Source organism: Lacerta agilis, chromosome 5, assembly GCF_009819535.1.
Source record: "Lacerta agilis isolate rLacAgi1 chromosome 5, rLacAgi1.pri, whole genome shotgun sequence".
Lineage (NCBI taxonomy): Eukaryota > Metazoa > Chordata > Lepidosauria > Squamata > Lacertidae > Lacerta > Lacerta agilis.
The window spans coordinates 455,518-476,056 of record NC_046316.1 but is presented as its reverse complement, the minus strand read 5'-3'; the positions used below and the strand labels follow the sequence as shown (position 1 = coordinate 476,056).

The window sequence follows — 20,539 nt, the reverse complement described above, 5'->3', positions numbered from 1 at the left end:
AAGTGGAGATATTACTGAGATGTTCAAAAACAGTTGTTTTTATCTTTGTCATTAGATAAGGAATTTCTGACAAAAGTGCACTATTTGATTCAGATGCAGTGATTGCTGCAGCAATTGGCTTTAGAATCTTCAGGGAATTTTGCAGCTGAAACCAGAAGACTACCTGATCAAGAACAGTGTTTCTTACACTCCTGCGTACTTTAAGATCTTCAACTATTACTGTTCCTTGAAGAGCTGCTTTGTTTTTTTTAGTAAACTTTCAAAGGAGATCACCACTCCAGCCCACTGAGTTTTACTACAGAGCTTCAGTGTCACTATTTCATTCTTCACATTTTTTTCTACTTGTTTCTTCTTAAAAACTGAAGCTACAATATGAGTACCTTTTACATGTTTTATAACTTCTTTTGTTTGTCTACACAGGTGATACTCAAAAAATTAGAATATCGTGGAAAAGTTCATTTATTTCAGGAATTCAACTTAAAAGGTGAAACTAACATATGAGATAGACTCATGACATGCAAAGTGAGAGATGTCAAGCCTTTATTTGTGAAGATTGTGGCGTACAGCTGATGAAAACCCCAAATTCACCATCTCAGAAAATTAAGACTATTAAATGAAATCATCAAGGATTGCAAATAGAACAATAGTGGACCTCTGAAAAGTAGAAGCATGTGTATGTACTCAGTACTTGGTTTGGGCCCCTTTTCCATCAATTACTGCCGCAATGCGGCGTGGCATGGATGCTATCAGGCTGTGGCACTGCTGAGGTGTTATGGACGAACCGGAATCCTTCAGTAGCGGCCTTCAGCTCTTCTGCATTGCTCGGTCTCATATCTCTCATCTTTCTCTTGACCAGTGTTTTTCAACCTTTTTTGGGCAAAGGCACACTTGTTTCATGAAAAAAATCACGAGGCACACCACCATTAGAAAATGTTAAAAAATTTAACTCTGTGCCTATATTGACTATATATAAAGTAATTTTATATATATTGACTATATATAAAGTAATTTTTCAATTTTACCCACGGCACACCAGGCAACATCTCGCGGCACACTAGTGTGCCGCGGAACAGTGGTTGAAAAACACTGCTCTTGACAATGCCCCATAGATTCTCTATGGGGTTCAGGTCAGGCGAGTTTGCTGGCCAATCAAGCACAGTAATCCCATGGGCACTGAACCAGGTTTTGGTACTTTTGGCAGTGTGGGCGGGTGCCAAGTCCTGCTGTAAAATGAAGTCAGCATCCCCATAAAGTTCATCTGCAGAAGGAAGCATGAAATGCTCCAAAATCTCCTGGTAGACGGCTGCGTTGACCCTGGACTTAATAAAGCACAGTGGACCAGCACCAGCAGATGACATGGCTCCCCAAATCAACACAGACTGTGGAAACTTCACACTGGACTTCAAGCATCTGTCATTGTGTGCCTCCCCATTCTTCCTCCAGACTCTGTCCTTCGTTTCCAAATGAGATGCAAAAGTTGCTCTCATCAGAAAAGAGGACTTGAGACCACTGAGCAACAGACCAGTTCTTTTTTTCTGTAGCCCAGGTAAGACGCTTCTGACGTTGTTTCTTGTTCAGGAGTGGCTTGACGAGGAATACGACATCTGAAGCCCATCTCCAGGATTGCAGGTGTTATGGATTGAGTAGCTACTGCACCTTTTCACAATATTCTATTTTTCTGAGATTGTGAATTTGGGGTTTTCATCAGTTGTACGCCACAATCATCACAATTATGACAAATAAAGGCTTGACATCTCTCGCTTTGCATGTCATGAGTCTATCTCATATGTTAGTTTCACCTTTTAAGTTGAAATAAATGAATTTTTCCATGATATTCTAATTTTTTGAGTATCACCTGTAGATCCTTTGAAGGGTGTCCAGTTTCATAATATCATTAAGAAGCAAGTTTAGCCCATGAGATGCACATTCTGTTGCAGTAATATGTGGATACTTATCCATTATGATCTTCCGTGCTGCTTTCATATTGCTGGCATTGTCAGTCAGCAAAGCAAATACTTTACCATTCCCAATTTTCTGTAGGACTTCACATATTTTACAGCTGATATACTCTGCAGTATGTCTATTCTCTCCTGTTTCAATGCTTGTGTAAAAAACTGGTTGAGGTGTTGTTATAACAAAATTTATAATTCCTTGTCTAACATTTGTCCATCCATCTGTAAGTAGTGCAAGACAAGTGCTTCATTAATTTTTCCTTGCACAGATTCCATTACACGTTCATATTCTGACTCCAAAAGAGGCTTGCTCAAAGGATGTCTGCTGGGCAAATGGTATGATGGTCTTAGTAATTTTAAAGCTTCCTGCCAGTATGTATTTTCAGTTATTGAAAATGGTGTTCCAGAAGAATATATTGCTCTTGCAAGAACTTGATGATTTTTTCCCCCTGATCTTCAGGTGTCATCTTGTCTACAAATGAATTAATTGAATAATTTTTGAATGCAGCTGTCTTCAGTATCTGTTCACTTGAAGATGCTGCTGATGGGACAACATTTTGTGTTGTTGCTGATATTACAGATGGAGTAGAAAGAGGACTTCTTGAACAAGAACGTTGAAAAAAACTATGTGCATTTTCATCATTGTGGTCCTTTTCACTTAGATCCATGAAGAATTTTTTAATATCTACAGGACACTTGTTACATACAAAAATGTGTTTTGTCATCCTGATAGCATTTGGAAATGCATATTTCATCTGACAATATTTGCAAATCACATTTTTCTTCTCGGAGGAACTTGCACAGTAATGTGAAAATGCTTTCCATATGCTAGATGTTGGTCTCACCATTTTCCTGAGCGGAGTAGGAAGAAAGAAAAATAATTTAATGGTTAGTTTGCAAGAAGACACTAATCTATGGTAGTGGGTGGAGGGGAAGTAAAGGACCAGATTGTTGTTGCTGTTCAGTCGTTCAGTCGTGTCCGACTCTTCGTGACCCCATGGACCAGAGCACGCCAGGCACGCCTATCCTTCACTGCCTCTCGTAGTTTGGCCAAACTCATGTTAGTAGCTTCGAGAACACTGTCCAACCATCTTATCCTCTGTCGTCCCCTTCTCCTTGTGCCCTCCATCTTTCCCAACATCAGGGCCTTTTCTAGGGAGTCTTCTCTTCTCATGAGGTGGCCGAAGTTCTGGAGTCTCAACTTCAGGATCTGTCCTTCCAGTGAGCACTCAAGGCTGATTTCTTTGAGAATGGATAGGTTTGATCTTCTTGCAGTCCATGGGACTCTCAAGAGTCTCCTCCAGCACCATAATTCAAAAGCATCAATTCTTCGGCGATCAGCCTTCTTGATGGTCCAGCTCTCACTTCCGTACATTACTACTGGGAAAACCATAGCTTTAACTATACGGACCTTTGTCGGCAAGTTGATGTCTTTGCTTTTTAAGATGCTGTCTAGGTTTGTCATTGCTTTTCTCCCAAGAAGCAGGCGTCTTCTAATTTCGTGACTGCTGTCACCATCTGCAGTGATCATGGAACCCAAGAAGGTGAACTCTCTCACTGCCTCCATTTCTTCCCCTTCTATTTGCCAGGAGGTGATGGGACCAGTGGCCATGATCTTAGTTTTTTTGATGTTGATTTTCAGACCATATTTTGCGCTCTCCTCTTTCACCCTCATTAAAAGGTTCTTTAATTCCTCCTCACTTTCTGCCATCAAGGTAGTATCATCAGCATATCTGAGGTTGTTGATATTTTTTCCGGCAATCTTAATTCCGGTTTGGGATTCATCCAATCCAGCCTTTCGCATGATGAATTCTGCATATAAGTTAAATAAGCAGGGAGACAATATACAGCCTTGTCGTACTCCTTTCCCAATTTTGAACCAATCAGTTGTTCCATATCCAGTTCTAACTGTAGCTTCTTGTCCCACATAGAGATTTCTCAGGAGACAAATGAGGTGATCCGGCACTCCCATTTCTTTAAGAACTTGCCATAGTTTGCTGTGGTCGACACAGTCAAATGCTTTTGCGTAGTCAATGAAGCAGAAGTAGATGTTTTTCTGGAACTCTCTAGCTTTCTCCATAATCCAGCGCATGTTTGCAATTTTGTCTCTGGTTCCTCTGCCCCTTCGAAATCCAGCTTGCACTTCTGGGAGTTCTCGGTCCACATACTGCTTAAGCCTGCCTTGTAGAATTTTAAGCATAACCTTGCTAGCGTGTGAAATGAGTGCAATTGTGCGGTAGTTGGAGTATTCTTTGGCACTGCCCTTCTTTGGGATTGGGATGTAGACTGATCTTCTCCAATCCTCTGGCCACTGCTGAGTTTTCCAAACTTGCTGGCAAATTGAGTGTAGCACCTTAACAGCATCATCTTTTAAAAATTTAAATAGTTCAGCTGGAATATCATCACTTCCACTGGCCTTGTTGTTAGCGAGGCTTTCTAAGGCCCATTTGACTTCACTCTCCAGGATGTCTGGCTCAAGGTCAGCAACCACACTACCTGGGGTGTATGAGACCTCCATATCTTTCTGGTATAATTCCTCTGTGTATTCTTGCCGCCTCTTCTTGATGTCTTCTGCTTCTGTTAGGTCCTTTCCACTTTTGTCCTTAATTGTGGTAATCTTTGTACGAAATGTTCCTTTCATATCTCCAATTTTCTTGAACAAATCTCTGGTTTTTCCCATTCTGTTATTTTCCTCTATTTCTTTGCATTGCTCGTTTAGAAATGCCCTCTTGTCTCTCCTTGCTATTCTTTGGAATTCTGCATTCAATTTTCTGTATCTTTCACGATCTCCCTCGCATTTTGCTTGCCTTCTCTGCCCCGCTATTTGTAAGGCCTCATAGGACAGCCACTTTGCTTTCTTGCATTTCTTTTTCATTGGGATGGTTTTCATTGCTGTCTCCTGTATAATGTTACGAGCCTCCATCCACAGTTCTTCAGGCACTCTATCCACCAAATCTAAATCCTTAAACCTGTTCTTCACTTCAACTGTGTATCCATAAGGAATTTGATTTAGATTGTATCTTACTGGCCCAGTGGTTTTTCCTACTTTCTTCAGTTTAAGCTGGAATTTTGCTATAAGAAGCTGATGATCTGAGCCACATTCAGCTCTAGGTCTTGTTTTTGCTGAGTGTATAGAGCTTCTCCATCTTTGGCTGCAGAGAATATAATCAATCTGATTCCGATGTTGCCCATCTGGTGATGTCCATGTGTAGAGTCATCTCTTGTGTTGTTGGAAAAGAGTGTTTGTGATGACCAGCTTGTTCTCTTGACAGAACTCTATTAGCCTTTGCCCTGCTTCATTTTGAACTCCAAGGCCAAACTTGCCAGTTGTTCCTTTTATCTCTTGACTCCCTACTTTAGCATTCCAATCCCCTATAATGAGAAGAACATCCTTCTTTGGTGTCATTTCTATAAGGTGTTGTAAGTCTTCATAGAATTGGTCAATTTCAGTTTCTTCAGCACTGGTAGTTGGTGCATAAACTTGGATTACTGTGATGTTAAAAGGTCTGCCTTGGATTCGTATCGAGATCATTCTATCATTTTAGAAATTGCATCCCAGTACAGCTTTCGCCACTCTTTTGTTGACTATGAGGGCCACTCCATTTCTTTTACGGGATTCCTGCCCACAGTAGTAGATATGATAGTCATCCGAACTGAATTCGCCCATTCCTGTCCATTTTAGTTCACTGATGCCTAGGATGTCAATGTTTATTCTTGCCATCTCATTTTTTACCACATTAAAAGGACCAGATTAGTAGTAATTAAATTATTATTTATACAAAGGTTATAAACTAATGTAGTTAAATGATTCAGTTTTCTGGAATCAGATAAATGAAAACTTATATTTTTTAAATTAAATATATACTTTCAGGCCCTTTTTGTTGCTCTATATTTTCTTCCAGTGCTTTGAGGCCTAGTGAAGAGGAACAGAACCAATGCATACCACATGCATGCAAAACCAAAACTGAAACCTTTTTCTTTTCTGGTGACAACAGCACCTCCTAAAGGAAGAAATGTATCTTGTTCTTGCATTGGAGAGTTTAGTTTGTAACCTATGACTTGCTTGTCCTCACAGAAATTAGAATAATCTAATACCATACATATTTTTTAGAAATGATTTATAAAATATTTGAACCCCCTATCTTAAAATATTTTATTCATCATGTTAAAATAAAACATTCCATAATCTATTTTTTATTTTTTCAATTTTTCCAATTTTTTGGGAAAAAACTAAAAAGGCTTCAGGAAAAACCCGGGAAAAAACCGGTTCCCCCCCAAAATTTTCCGGTTTCCCCCCTGGGTTTTCACATCTCTATTTTGCACTCATGTTTTACCAATGCTTTCTGAATTGAGGTGCCATTAATATAATATTTTCTCAAGTGAGGTATCATTAATGTAATAGTTTTTTTTAAAAAAATTCGCATTAATTCATGTACCAAGGCTTCTTACTGTGAATATGCACTAATTTCACTATTCCTTACCCAGCATTGCAGCCATCTTTTAAAAGTTACGCAGTTATGTAATCACAGCATCCTTTTCTAAGTGTTCACAGACTGACTGTTTATCTGTTCAAGGACCTTTCCTGGTCCCCCCCCCCCCTTTGAAGATGGTGACAACATTTGCCCACCTCCAGTCCTTTTGTACCTTTTGGTGCAGCTCATCAGGCCCTGGTGATTTGAATTCATTTAAAGTAGCTGGGTGTACACTTACCACATATTTTTTGAATTACATTTCACACAGATTTCTAAGGTATTTTCATATATTTTTTTAAAAGTTTCCTTCCCAGTTACAGATTTCAAGATAATATCAAGTTGATGTCTATGTACTAGATTTTAACTTTTTATGATACTTAAAATCCTTACATTTAAACTTTTTATAGTTATATGTTGTCGTTGCTTTGATGGTATAACAATAGCTTAAGATTGGGTCAATTTTAAGGGTTTAGTGTGGAGGCACCTGGAATTGGAAATTATTACTTGAAATTTTGGGAAGTCTCTCCCCCCCCCCCCATTTCCTTTCCTTTCCTTTCCTTTCCAGGTTCTGTTTACAATTTCATTTAAGATCTTTCTTTTGGACTAAAGGTAGAAAGGCTTTTTTTTGGCTTTATGGTCTAAATCCAGACATTAATATCAAATAATGTAACATTTTTAGTTCTGGCATTGTGACACTTGGAAATATATTAACTATATATTTACTGTACCTGTGTGCTTTGTTGTTCAGTCGTGTCCGACTCTTCGTGACCCCATGGACCAGAGCACGCCAGGCACACCACAGTTTGGCCAAGCTCATGCTAGTTGCTTCGAGAACACTGTCCAACCATCTCATCCTCTGTCGTCCCCTTCTCCTTGTGCCCTCCATCTTTCCCAACATCAGGGTCTTTTCTAGGGAGTCTTCTCATGAGGTGGCCAAAGTACTGTGCTAGGATGATTATTTTAGAGACGGATAACTTGCATGCTACATTTGAACTGGATTAGTTCCTGGTGACATTTAAGATTCCCCAGATAATCAAAATATGCTATAAAATAATTGGCCACCATTCTTGGGGCCTTTTTCAAAGGAACAAAACTATAATCCTGACTACTACACATTCCTCCAAGAAAGAAACCCAGTGAAACCTAAACCCATATTAGGTGAGAAGAATTTGATTGGCTCATCAGTTTTGAGAGTTCACAATTCTACATTATTCCATGACCTAAAAAGGCAACTCTTCAATGTGAAAGGAAACATCCTCATTCTGAATGACCAGTAAATAATAATATTCTGTTGGTGGTTCCACCACTTTCTGAAGATTCCTTCTTTTGCAACTCTATAGGGTCTGCACACACCAGTCTCCAAGTGAGCTTGTATGTCCACAAGATGGTGCCCTTGTGCTGGGAAAAGTCCCATTCCAGGTTGATTCTGGACAAAGCTTGGGAAGATGGAACATCAACTGTTGTTCTGAAACTTCAGGAGGGTATTCCAATGCCTGGACAGATTATGTCCGTGGTAATCCCAACTTCTTTTAAAGATGGAATGGTGACAACTGGAATAGTGGGTAGACATATTGGATAACTGCATTGAAAACCTCCAGACAATGTAGTAATTAATTGCTTTTTGTAGAGTGGGTGTAATTTCTTCTGTGAAAGAAGTGAATTTCAAGATAAGTCCCGAGTAGTATATGACATGCTTCATTCATGAAATGGCGGGCTGATGGTGGTCGTTTGTGCCTTACTAGAATGACGGTTCTGCTTTGTGGAGATTGAAATGGAAACACTTTTTTCAATATTGTGATGATTCTAGTTTATGCTAGGCAAGAAAAGTTAATTGAATAATTTTTGTTCAAGGCTTGTTCTATTTCTGAAATATTTGATACTGATAACTAGAAATGGTGAGTTCATTCATATCCCAGAAGAGGAAAGGGCTGTCTGTTTAGAACTGTGCAACATTGTTATAATTAACTCTGTTATAAATAACTATGGATGAAAATTAGTAACTATGAGTGTCTTGAAGACTGATTAGAGCACATAAGGGGAGTCTCTGACTGCCAACCCACATCAGTCCCAGTTGGCATTAATGATGAGAGTTGTTGTCCAATAACATTTGGAGGGCTGCATGTGCCCTGTTCTTAGGTTGGAGTAAGATACAATGGAACAATAAATATAGTTTCAGCATTGTTAATTTTATCTACAATTATTGTGATATGTAAAGTTTGTTCCTATAAATGTTTACTTAGAAGCCTGTCTCACTGAGTTCAGTGGGGTTATTGCCAATTAAAGTGTGCATCAGTACACCTTTTACTAAAAATAGGAGTTTCTTTTGTTTCTGCATAATTTCTAAGATCTATATACTTTTTAAGTATAGTGTTTAATGGTTTTGTTAGTGGCTTCAACTTTCAACTTCTGCTTAGTTTTTCCTGTTTTTCAAACTGGAAAGTATGTATTAATACTTAACTTTGAGTAAACTCCATTGAGCCCACTAGTTTCCCTCTTAGTAGACACGTGTATATGTACCATAGTTAGGTGCTTCAGTATAAAGCATCTTGCACTGTTCTATCTACCTCTTATATGTGTATACAGGCGACTCTCAACTTACATGAGGGTTATGTTCTGGAGATAGCACCCAAATCCCTTTTTTAATTCTTTTTTTTTTTGCCAAGTGCTTAAAACTGAATGCAACCAAGTTGAATGTACATGAGTTGCGAGTTACCTGTATTTGTAATTTGTAATTATTGTTGGTCCTGAGAGTGTTACTTGTTTAGAACTCCAGAACATGGGCCACTAATAATATTTCTATGGGATCTTGTAGTTTTGTAGCAGTTTGATTAAATTATTTTAAAACACTACTTCAACCATTATTTCACTTATTCTGAAAGAGAAAACATTCATCAGAGGTTTTAATTCCCCCTCTCAGAATTGCCACTTCTTCACTGGGAAAATTTTTATCCCTTTTTTGCCCCATCAATATGATACTGAGAGTACATGTTCATTTAGCCATAGCACTCTACTGCTCTGTGTACACTGAGTTGAGTAGCTTTTAATTTATGTACTGGGAAACTAGAATTCCTTAATGAGAAATCAGTAGTAGCTGGCAGTTTATTCACCATTGCTTAGGAACAAATAAAAAGCAAAACTGGATCAGACTAAAACATCTTCCCTTGAAATGCAGAAATGCAACAGACTGTTGGGGATATTATAAAAGCATATTATAATCATGCAGTATTAAAACCCCAAATACCTCTAAATTCTGTCATGCACTTAATCTGATGCAACTAAAAAAATATCTGGTGAGATATGGCATATTGATGCTGAAGGATAGGACAATTCCATGTCTAGGCTCTGCACCCCCCACCTTCCCTGAGTCTTTGCCTTTTGTTGTCATCGGAGGAGGAAAACTTCTCATATTGTACTGAGTAGCGGCACTCTCAAGAGGGCTAGGGACACCTGTGGAGGTCTGGCCCTAACTCTGCATATGCAAATGTGAGGTGCCATTGGATCATTCATTGTAGGTGGTATTTCTGCTGGATGTGGGCAGTGCTACATAGGATTAAGTGGGGTTTGTTGCTGAAATGTGGCTGTGAGCAGCATCTGCAGTGTAGTCATGCAGGCTTGAAAGTGGGTGGTGCCATGCCTGCCAGTGTAGTTGTACAAGCTGATAGCAGAAAGCTGCCCCAGTTTATCGGATGTGTAGTGCAGATGGCACTATAGTAATGTATTACTGTGCCACAACTTTAGACCCCACACAATTTTTTCTCAAGCTACCTCTGAGATCCTTTATTTACCTGAATGTGGGAAAAATTATGACTTCTTTTCAAGCGAGTACAGTTTTCTTCCTCTTGTTGAATAGTGATTGAAAAATCTTTTTGTTTTTTAAAGGAAAGTGAAATGACTGGTTAATTGAATGTTCATGTTTGAGTAAGGCTCCTGCATGGATATAAGTTTCTTAATAATGTTTAGCTTTTACCATCATTGGAAAATTCTACAGGTATCCTATTCAGCAGTTGCACCTTATCTAAATTCATTAGTAAGGTGAATGCAAAAGTACCATATTTCTTCTTACTAGAAGAGTTTGGATTCTGTCTCCGGAAATAATTAGCTTAATTTCCTACCCTACAGTAGGTCATGTGTTGGCGTAAGTTCAGAAGTTATTAATGGGAGTTTTGTGTAAATTTTCTTAAACTTGGCCTTTCCCAAATATATGTACCATGTACAGAATCCTCATTTTTCCTCTGTCAACTGGTTTTGTGAAGCTGACCTTTTGGAACTCAATACATGTGCTCCAAAATGTAAATGTTAAACAGGATCATGTAATTTTGAACTGCAGAAAGGCTGACGAGTGCCTCTGAAAACTGTTAGAGTGAAGGGCTTATCCACACTTTCCTTTCCTTTGCTCTTTCCAAGCATGGTCTGTGTTTTAAAGCTCCATGTCCAAGAGTGCCATTTTTTTGCTTTGCATATTTCACTGTAAAAATCCACTCTTTAAAGCTCAGTTGGAGTAAACCATAATCATCTGCTCTGATTGAACACTAAAGTAGGTTTTCATGAGGAGAGCTTCAGGACAATAAATAAATAAAAATAATGCAGACACAGCTTTTCAACACTGACCTGTACCTGGAAAGAGCAGGGCAAAGATTCAGTGTGAATAAGCCCTATGTGTCCATCAGTGTAAGAAACTCAGCTAATTGCCAAATGAAACCTTAAGCCTAGATAATGGTTGCCACAACAGAATGTCTAGACACCATTCTGAGTCTGATTCATTTCATTTCTATACTGCTTTATATTTTAAAGAAAAAATCTCAAAGTGGTTTACAACACATTTATACATCAAGTAAAACAAACCAGAATAAAACAAATCATAGAATCATAGAGTTGGAAGAGACCCCAAGGGCCATCCAGTCCAACCCCCTGCCAAGCAGGAAACACCATCAAAGCATTCCTGACAGATGGCTGTCAAGCCTCTGCTTAAAGACCTCCAAAGAAGGAGACTCCACCACACTCCTTGGCAGCAAATTCCACTGCTGAACAGCTCTCACTGTCAGGAAGTTCTTCCTAATGTTTAGGTGGAATCTTCTTTCTTGTAGTTTGAATCCATTGCCCCGTGTCCGCTTCTCTGGAGCAGCAGAAAACAACCTTTCACCCTCCTCTATATGACATCCTTTTATATATTTGAACATGGCTATCATATCCCCCCTTAACCTTCTCTTCTCCAGGCTAAACATACCCAGCTCCCTAAGCCGTTCCTCATAAGGCATCGTTTCCAGGCCTTTGACCATTTTGGTTGCCCTCTTCTGGACACATTCCATCTTGTCAGTATCCTTCTTGAACTGTGGTGCCCAGAACTGGACACAGTATTCCAGGTGAGGTCTGACCAGAGCAGAATATAGTGGTACTATTACCTCCCTTGATCTAGACGCTATACTTGTATTGATGCAACCCAGAATTGCATTGGCTTTTTTTTTTTAGAAGAATTTTATTGGTTTTTTACAAAACAAAGAACAACAAAACACATACATCAACACAAACACAACAATCAAAACATAATAAAAACAAATGCAAATCCCCATTAATACACCAATAATTCTTTTTCTTGTTTAACACACACACACAAAAACTTTTCTTGTTCGAGTCTATACTGGGTGACTTCCCCCGTTTTCTCTCCTTTGGTTCCAATTCTACTTTACTTTAATAACTTCTCATCTCTAAAGTTTAAATCATCCAAAAAATAAACTAAACATACTTCTTAATATTTAATTTTTACTTCAAAATAACCTATCACTTCTTAACTCAAATCATACATCTTATTTCACTTAAACTGCTGCTAATAAAAAGACTTAACATATCTCTTCAATAATTCCAAATCTTAAATTCTTAACACACTGACTTCAGGGTACCATAATAAACCATCCTAATTATATTTTATATATTCTCACCCTATCCCTTTTCTGACCATTTTCCTTCGCCATCTCGGGGTCTCCCCCCAAACATTTCTCCATCTCCCTCCAACACCATTGTCCAGAATGTCTTCTTTTTCTATAAATCCACAGGTCCAGACGCAGTCCATAAATGTCCTTGCAGGGGGCTTCAGGATACACAAATCATCTTCTTCCAGCATCTCCGTTTCAAAGTTCCAATCATCTTCCAGTTGTAGATTCACAAATCTTCCCATCATTTCTGGGCTCTCACCCCAGAAATTGGATATAAATGCATTGGCTTTTTTAGCTGCTGCATCACACTGTTGACTCATGTCAAGTTTGTGGTCTACCAAGACTCCTAGATCCTTTTCACATGTACTGCTCTCAAGCCAGGTGTCACCCATCCTGTATTTATGCCTTTTATTTTTTTTGCCCAAGTGTAGTACTTTGCATTTCTCCCTGTTAAAATTCATCTTGTTTGCTCTGGCCCAGTTCTCTAATCTGTTAAGGTCATTTTGAAGTGTGATCCTGTCCTCTGGGGTATTAGCCACCCCTCCTAATTTGGTGTCATCTGCAAACTTGATCAGGATGCCCTCAAGCCCATCATCCAAGTCATTGATGAAGATGTTGAATAAGACTTCAAGCTTCAAGGAAAATATTTTAGACCCTTCTCTAAGTGAGATTTTTTACCTATTTATATAGCTGCCCCATAGCAGAAGTACTCTAGGAAGACTGTGTAGGTTAAGAGTGTTGGACTAAAACCTGGGAGGTCAGGGTTCAAATTCCCACTTTCCGCGGGTAATATTCACAGCTGAGTGGAAATTGTTGGATGCTCTGCCCACCTTCTCTTCTGTGTCAGCAAGCATTAGGAAACAAAAGAGCAACCTAAAGCAATTGATGAATCACGGTAATCCTCTCAGTTTACTTTTGTCAGCTGCAGGTTAATCAAAATTAATGCCGAGTCTCTTCTAAAAAGGAAGGTAGCTGGTTACCTTCCAGTTTAGTAAAAATCTCACTCACTTGAAAGATTTGTGGAGGGGGCTACTAATTGAAAATTACCTTTAGCTAGCAAGCGCTGTTGTTCTGCATGGTGTGTGTTAAGGTTGTGTGACTGTGTGTTTGGTCCTGCCTACTTCTGGAATTCCCCTTCTCTCCCACTTTCCATGGGAAGATGCAGCCCATCAAAAAAACTTCCCATCCCTGCTTTAGGAAGGATTATTTTTGGTTCAAATACAACTTAACTTTTTAAGGCACTAGTTGAATAGCTTGATCTTATTTATTTTGACTAGATACCAGGGAAGCAGGGAGCCCATGTATGTAATCCACCAACCCCCCACCCCTCTGTGTAATTTTCCATGGTCAACTCATGGCTGAATTTATCTTCATTAGCAGAGTTCATAACTTAGAATTTTTCCAAAGAAGCAAGAGTACTTTAGTTAAAAATATATCTGGCAATAGCCACAAAAGTCATGAGTGTACCAATCAGCTTCCAAAATGTAAATGAACCCTTTTAATGAAACTTAGGGAAGAACGTCTGTGGGGGCAGAAACTCACCACAGTCATGTGTAAAGCTGTAGTTTGTGCTGAACCCACCGGGAAAGCTAAGAGCCAGTGCGAAAAGCAGGAAACATTATTGCAACAAGCTGCTGTGCCAATTTGGAACAGCAACAGAGAATGTAAAAATATTTCCATCCCTGGTGCACAAAACTTAAGATTTCAGAGTAAATATAAATATGAAAATGGACTTTTACTAACATATTTACTACTACTATGCCACAAAATTATTATTTGTTGTTGTTTAGTCATTTAGTCGTGTCCAACTCTTCGTGACCCCATTGACCAGAGCACGCCAGGCACTCCTGTCTTCCGCTGCCTCCTGCAGTTTGGTCAGATTAATGTTGGTAGCTTCGAGAACACTGTCCAACCATCTTGTCATCTGTCATCCCCTTCTCCTTGTGCCCTCCATCTTTCCTACCATCAGGGTCTTTTCTGTTAGAGATTTCAAAGTGCCTACGTGCAGAAAGCCAGCTATCTACCTCTGTCAATTAACTGTTGGCTGAAGGCCAAGATCTATTCTCTCTCCAGATCCTTAGCAACAACCTATGATTGGTTAAGGAGTTCCTAAAGAGATGAGCTCTGTGTGGGAGTTCTCTGTGGTGTTGTGTAGTTTGGTTAATGAAGGTTGAGAGAGAGAGAGAGAGAGAGAGAGAGAGAGAGAGAGAGAGGGGAGAGGTTTTACTTTTTGTTTCCTTTTATTTCCAAAGTCTGTACATAGTAACTTATTTATACTAGTTGCTTCAATAAATACTGTATATAGTTATCCAAGTGAGTTGCTGAGTTCCTGCGTTGTGCTGTCTAGTCAATGCTCTACAGCCAGAAGCTTCCAGAAAACCTGCGTTCACTCTGCTGTGTCCAGGACTGCGTTATTCCTGACACTACATCTTAATATTTCCCAGGGAGTCTTCTCTTCTCATGAGGCAGCCAAAGTTTTGGAGCCTCAGCTTCAGGATCTGTCCTTCCATTGAGCGCACTCAGGGCTGATTTCCTTGAGAATGGATATGTTTGATCTTCTTGCAGTCCATGGGACTCTCAAAGAGTCTCCTCCATCACCATAATTCAAAAGCATCCATTCTTTGGCGATCAGCCTTCTTTATGGTCCAGCTCTCACTTCCATACATCACTACTGGGAAAACCATAGCTTTAACTATATGGACCTTTGTCAGCAAGGTGATGTCTCAGCTTTTTAAGAGACTGTCTAGGTTTGTCATTGCTTTTCTCCCAAGAAGCAGGCGTCTTCTAATTTTGTGACTGCTGTCACCATCTGCAGTGATCATGGAGCCCAAGAAAGTAAAATCTCTCACTGCCTCCATTTCTTCCCCTTCTATTTGCCAGGAGGTTATGGGACCAGTGGCTATGATCTTAGTTTTTTTGATGTTGAGCGTCAGACCATATTTTGCGCTCTCCTCTTTCACCCTCATTAAAAGGTTCTTTACTTTTTCCTCACTTTCTGCTATCAAGGTTGTGTCATCAGCATATTTGAGAGGGTGTTGATATTTCTTCCGGCAATCTTAATTCCAGCTTGGGATTCATCCAGTCCACCCTTTCGCGTGATGAATTCTGTATATAAGTTAAATAAGCAGGGAGACAATATACAGCCTTGTCGTACTCCTTTCCCAATTTTGAACCAATTAGTTATTCCATATCCAGTTCTAACTGTAGCTTCTTGTCCCACATAGAGATTTCTCAGGAGACGGATGAGGTGATTATTATACTTGAGTTTATTTATTAAACAATTCATATATTATACATAGATAAACATGTGTACACATGTGATAATAGTGATATCATGATAGTACAGTCTAATACTTAAATTATTAAGTACTTAACAAGGAAAAACTCCAGTAAGAAATAAATGGTACCCGATATTTAATTTATAAACTTATTATAATTTTTGATATTTGGTTTAACCAATTTATAACAGTCTCTCTATTTTTCAATGAATTGATCACTGAGTCTGCTCTCTCTTCTCTTGACTAAATTCACCAATTTTATCATTTGAACACTCCACCTTCCACCAATACTCTAGATATCCAATCACCCAGTGCGGGAAAACTAGATTTCCCCCCCCAGTTATAAGTGATTACTATACATGAAGGTAAAGGGACCCCTGACCATTAGGTCCAGTCATGTCCGACTTTGGGGTTGCGGCGCTCATCTCGCGTTACTGGCCGAGGGAGCCAGCGTACAGCTTCCGGGTCATGTGGCCAGCATGATTAAGCTGCTTCTGGCGAACCAGAGCAGCACACGGAAACGCCATTTACCTTCCCGCTGAAGCGGTACCTATTTATCTACTTGCACTTTGACATGCTTTCGAACTGCTAGGTTGGCAGGAGCTGGGACTGAGCAACGGGAGCTTACCCTGTCGCGGGGATTCGAACCACCGACCTTCTGATCAGCAAGCCCTAGGCTCTGTGGTTTAACCCACAGCGCCACCTGTGTCCCAGCACCATACATGAAGCTTTTAATAAATGTGTTATCAGTTATCTATCTTTGGCATAACCAGGTTGGATAGCAAGTGAGCTCACTGGCAGGACATCTCCTCTGATTACCTCCATTTCTTTAATTACCGCCATCTAAAAGGTTCTGGTTTTCAGACATGTCCTACATACACCCTTATGCAAATTAATTGAAACAAACAATGTAGTTTATTGTACAAAACTCACATATACATGTACAAAACTCACATATACGTACATTAGTAATGGATATGACCTCCGCTATTTTTAAGCAGCATTTGAACACAGTTTGGCATAGAGTCTACTAGTTTCGAACAGTCACTGTTGATTTTCTGATGCCTGTACCACACTTGAATCAGCGCCTGAATGAGCTCCATAGTCGTATAGTCTACAGCACGGAGGCAACTTTTGCATATAGCCCACAAATTCTCAATGGGATTTACATCCGGGGAATTCCCTGGCCAATCAAGTACCTGTATTTGCTGCTCTGTCAAGAATTTCTTCACCACTTTTGATGTGTGACAGGGGACTAGGTCCTGCTGCAATATCCCAGCACTGTCAGGATACATTTTTTCCAGCTCTGGAATAACTCTCTTTTGTAGTACTTCAATATATTGTGGCGAGCGCAACATTCCTTCTGTTGGCTACAGGCTTCTGACATCATAATGATCAACTGGCTTTTCGTGTTTTGTTTTGAGTACAGGATTACGAATAAGATAGAAAACTTGCTTTGTTTCAATTAATTTGCACAAGGGTGTACCTGAACTTCTGGTGTTCCATCTTCAACATAGATTGTTTGAACTTCTCTGAATAGAGTTGAGTTCTAGGAAGGTTAAATACCAGCAAAGAATTAATCAGTTAACAAAAAACAACTAATGCTGATTGTTTGGTGTGGAACATTTCCCCATAACCGTTTCCAAGTGTGCAGACTTGGTGCATTGATTGTAGTTGTCACCCTCTCACCAGTAGCAGTCCAGCTCAGCTCAGATGCTGGGGTCACCTGCTGGAAGTGCTCCACTGGAGATCTTATTGAGTCCATGAGGTAGACTCCATGAGGCAGCTGCCTTGGGTGGTGGAATTGCATGGGGTGGTGTTCTTCCAGCCCCCGCTGCCATTGCTGGATAACAGAACTGGCAGTGGCTTCCAGCGAGATCAATCCCAGTAAGTGAGGCTTTGCTGGGGGGGGGGGTGGTGGAGGTGAGTGACACCTTCCCGTTTGGCTTCAGACAGCAAAATGGGATTGGCTCCCCTGTGTTTGACTACATGCAAGCAGAGTTGCATACATGCAAGTGGGTGATGTTCTTCTCTATATTTTAACACCTGGGCACATACCAAACCTACCTGTGGATCTTTAGTAAAGTCTGGATCAAAAATACTGGTGTTTGTGAGAGCTCTATACGCCATTCATTGTGGTTTTTTTTATTGTCATTTAGATGTAGACTCAGGAGGGAATTTCAAGGACATTTTTACCACTTAAGTTATTTCAGAGATTAAAGAGAAAGAGGATTATTAATGACCGGTAAGGATTTGTAAATGAACATTTTATATTGTTCTTTAGGTATTTCCAGGAAAATGGATGACGATGACTTTGGAGGTTTTGAGGTATGGAGCTAAGAAATTGTCTGTAAGCATTCAGTTAATGCACTGTTAAACTAACTTATTTATGTTCAATCTTAAATAATTAACTTAAAAGTCTCTTCTTAAATAACTGTTGCTTTCAAGGGCAACCCAGCATAGAATGCACTGCCATAGTCCCAAGGAGCATGGCTACCATGGCACCCATGTAACATTTGTGGACTACAGATCTGAAAGAGGAATCATGTGGAGGTTGCAGCAATAGAGATGTGATATCACAAAGAGCACAGAGTGGGAAATGTCTTCTGTTGTTGCCCATGTGACTGGATTAACATAATGGAACCTCTCATTTGCAGTCCCTTCACATTGAGCCGAGGCGGTGGGGGGATTTCATATCCTCAAGCATATGGCAAAAACATGTTTAAACTAATATGGTATGCAACACTGTACTGTACAAGAAATGTATTCAGGGCATGGTGCTGGAAAGTCCACGTCTTAAACACTAATAATATGCCTTGTATTTTCAGGCAGCAGAAAACTTTAAGGATGGAAATGGTGAACCCCCAGTTACTTCTCCAGCTATTCCTTGGGCAGCATTTCCCACAGGTAGAGAGAACTAGCAAAATCAGCTTTTACTTTACCAGTTTAAATTAGGGCATCTGGAATATGTCCATGAACTCTGAACCCTTTTGCTGTTTTCCATGGCTACTATTGAAGTGACCTTGGAGGCTATTTATAGTGTAATTACTGTAATTTTAAAGCATACTCCTTGATAAATGTACATTTGTAACTTCTCTATTTAGTGCCAGTGTGCAGTTTTGTTACTGAAAAGCAACAGCTGTCATAAGTATTTTTGTGTGGGTCTGGTGCTACTGTGAAAGTCTAAAGTTGAACATAATGTATTCTGTAGCTTAATGCTTCTGAAGTTGATTGTCATTTCATCTTAAATGGATAAAACTTTAAGGAATGGTTTTTTTTAATGTAAACATATACCTACTTGACTTGGTCTTTAGTTTTTAACCATAACCTACAAGAAGAGGCAGTGTTAGCATTTGTACAGGTTTTATGCTGATTTATCATATTTGATACCTTAAGAATCTTTTGCTTTTACTATTGGCATGATTTATGTAATTGGATTTATGTAATTCATTCTAGTATTTCCACTATATATTTCTAATTAATAGGACTATGTTTTCTGGTCCTAGCAATAGTTTAAAACTTCAATTTTATTTGATTTATTGTATTTCTGTGCCACTTTTCATTCAAAGCAGCTTACAAACAATAAGTAACAATAGCATAATAAAACAGAAAATAAATGTAACAATTACAACATAAGTAATATGATTAACAAATCAATATAAAACAATAGTTACAAAATAGCAACTAAAAGCTAAATAAGCTAAGCTAATGCCTATTGTTAAGCTTGTTCAGCCAGATGCTGTGTTGGCTGGGGTCCTCAGGTAGTGGGCCATGGGGGAGACAGTGGGGCTATTGTGCCTACTGCCAGTGATAAGGTGAATGTTGATGCCCAGGTTCTGTTGATGAGGAACTTACCCACATCACTCTCAATAATCAGGAGGTCCGTTCCCACTTGGGGAAGTCCGAGCATGAAGCCTCCACTTCTGAGAGATCCCCACCCTGCTCCTGCTTGCTTGAGCAGGCAGCTCAGCTGAGGAGCGCCTGGCTGCCTTCAGGTGGTGCAGGGGCTTTGATGCAGAGGTGTGGGCTCCTTTAAACTTCTTCCTTGAGCGGAGTGCAGCTGCAAACCCCTCAACGGAAAGTGTGACGGAGCCTGCACCTCCCCAGCTGAGCAGCCCGGATCCAGCTCCTGTTCCCGTGCAAGCAGGAACAGATTGGGGCTCTCTAAACTGGGAAGCAGGAGCTTCGCACTGCCTAACGGAGCAGCCCAATCCCACTCCTACTTGCCTGCAAGCAGGAGCAGGCTGGGGGCACTGTGGTGACATCCCTTGCCTGCTTGCTTGCCGCCCCGGCCCAGCCTTCCCTCACTCAGCGTCAGGGCTGCAGGGCTGCATTCAAAATTAAAACTGAAACTTCCCAGAAAACAACAAAGCTAACAAACTTGCAACTCGTGAAAAAGCACAAACGCAACAAATTGAAAAAAGCAAACCAACCGCAAATGAATCAAAACAACACTGACCCTAACCCAGTCCTAAAATTAGCCCTAACCCTAACCCAGAAGTGGTCTGGTTAGATAGTAAAATTCATGTTAAATTGCTGTTTTAGGGGTTGTTTTTAAAGTCTGGAATGGATTAATCTGTTTTGCATTACTTTCTATGGGAAATTGTCCCTTGGTTTTGGAATGCTCTGGTTTTGGAACAGGCTTCTGGAACCGATTAAGTTTGCGAACCAAGGTACCTCTGTATATCTTTGTTGTCTCTCTTCGTGAAGTATTCTAAGCCAAGATAAAACAGTCCAGTCTCAATTTAATGTGTCTGCTGAGAACTGCACATTTAGTTTAGGCTTCCTCCTGGGAAAGCCACTGCTTTTTAAAAAGGTTATAACTTTTCGTACAATATCCTTGCACTGACAAAGATTGCAAAAAGACACTGTCTTTTCTTTGTTTCAGACAGCATATGTACCTATGTAAG

General features: G+C 39.8%; 1 protein-coding gene across 1 annotated transcript in view; it reads left to right on the top strand.

The window, feature by feature from the left end:
• Window positions 1-6,557: 6,557 nt before the first annotated feature.
• The window catches only part of CCDC91 (coiled-coil domain containing 91), a 116,586-nt gene continuing 102,604 nt past the window's right edge, over window positions 6,558-20,539 (top strand). Inside the window, 5 exon segments of the mRNA XM_033148222.1 lie at window positions 6,558-6,701; window positions 7,765-7,905; window positions 10,547-10,580; window positions 17,914-17,957; window positions 18,458-18,536. Coding sequence (XP_033004113.1) covers window positions 6,559-6,701; window positions 7,765-7,905; window positions 10,547-10,580; window positions 17,914-17,957; window positions 18,458-18,536 — 441 coding nt within the window. The 5' untranslated portion in view covers window position 6,558.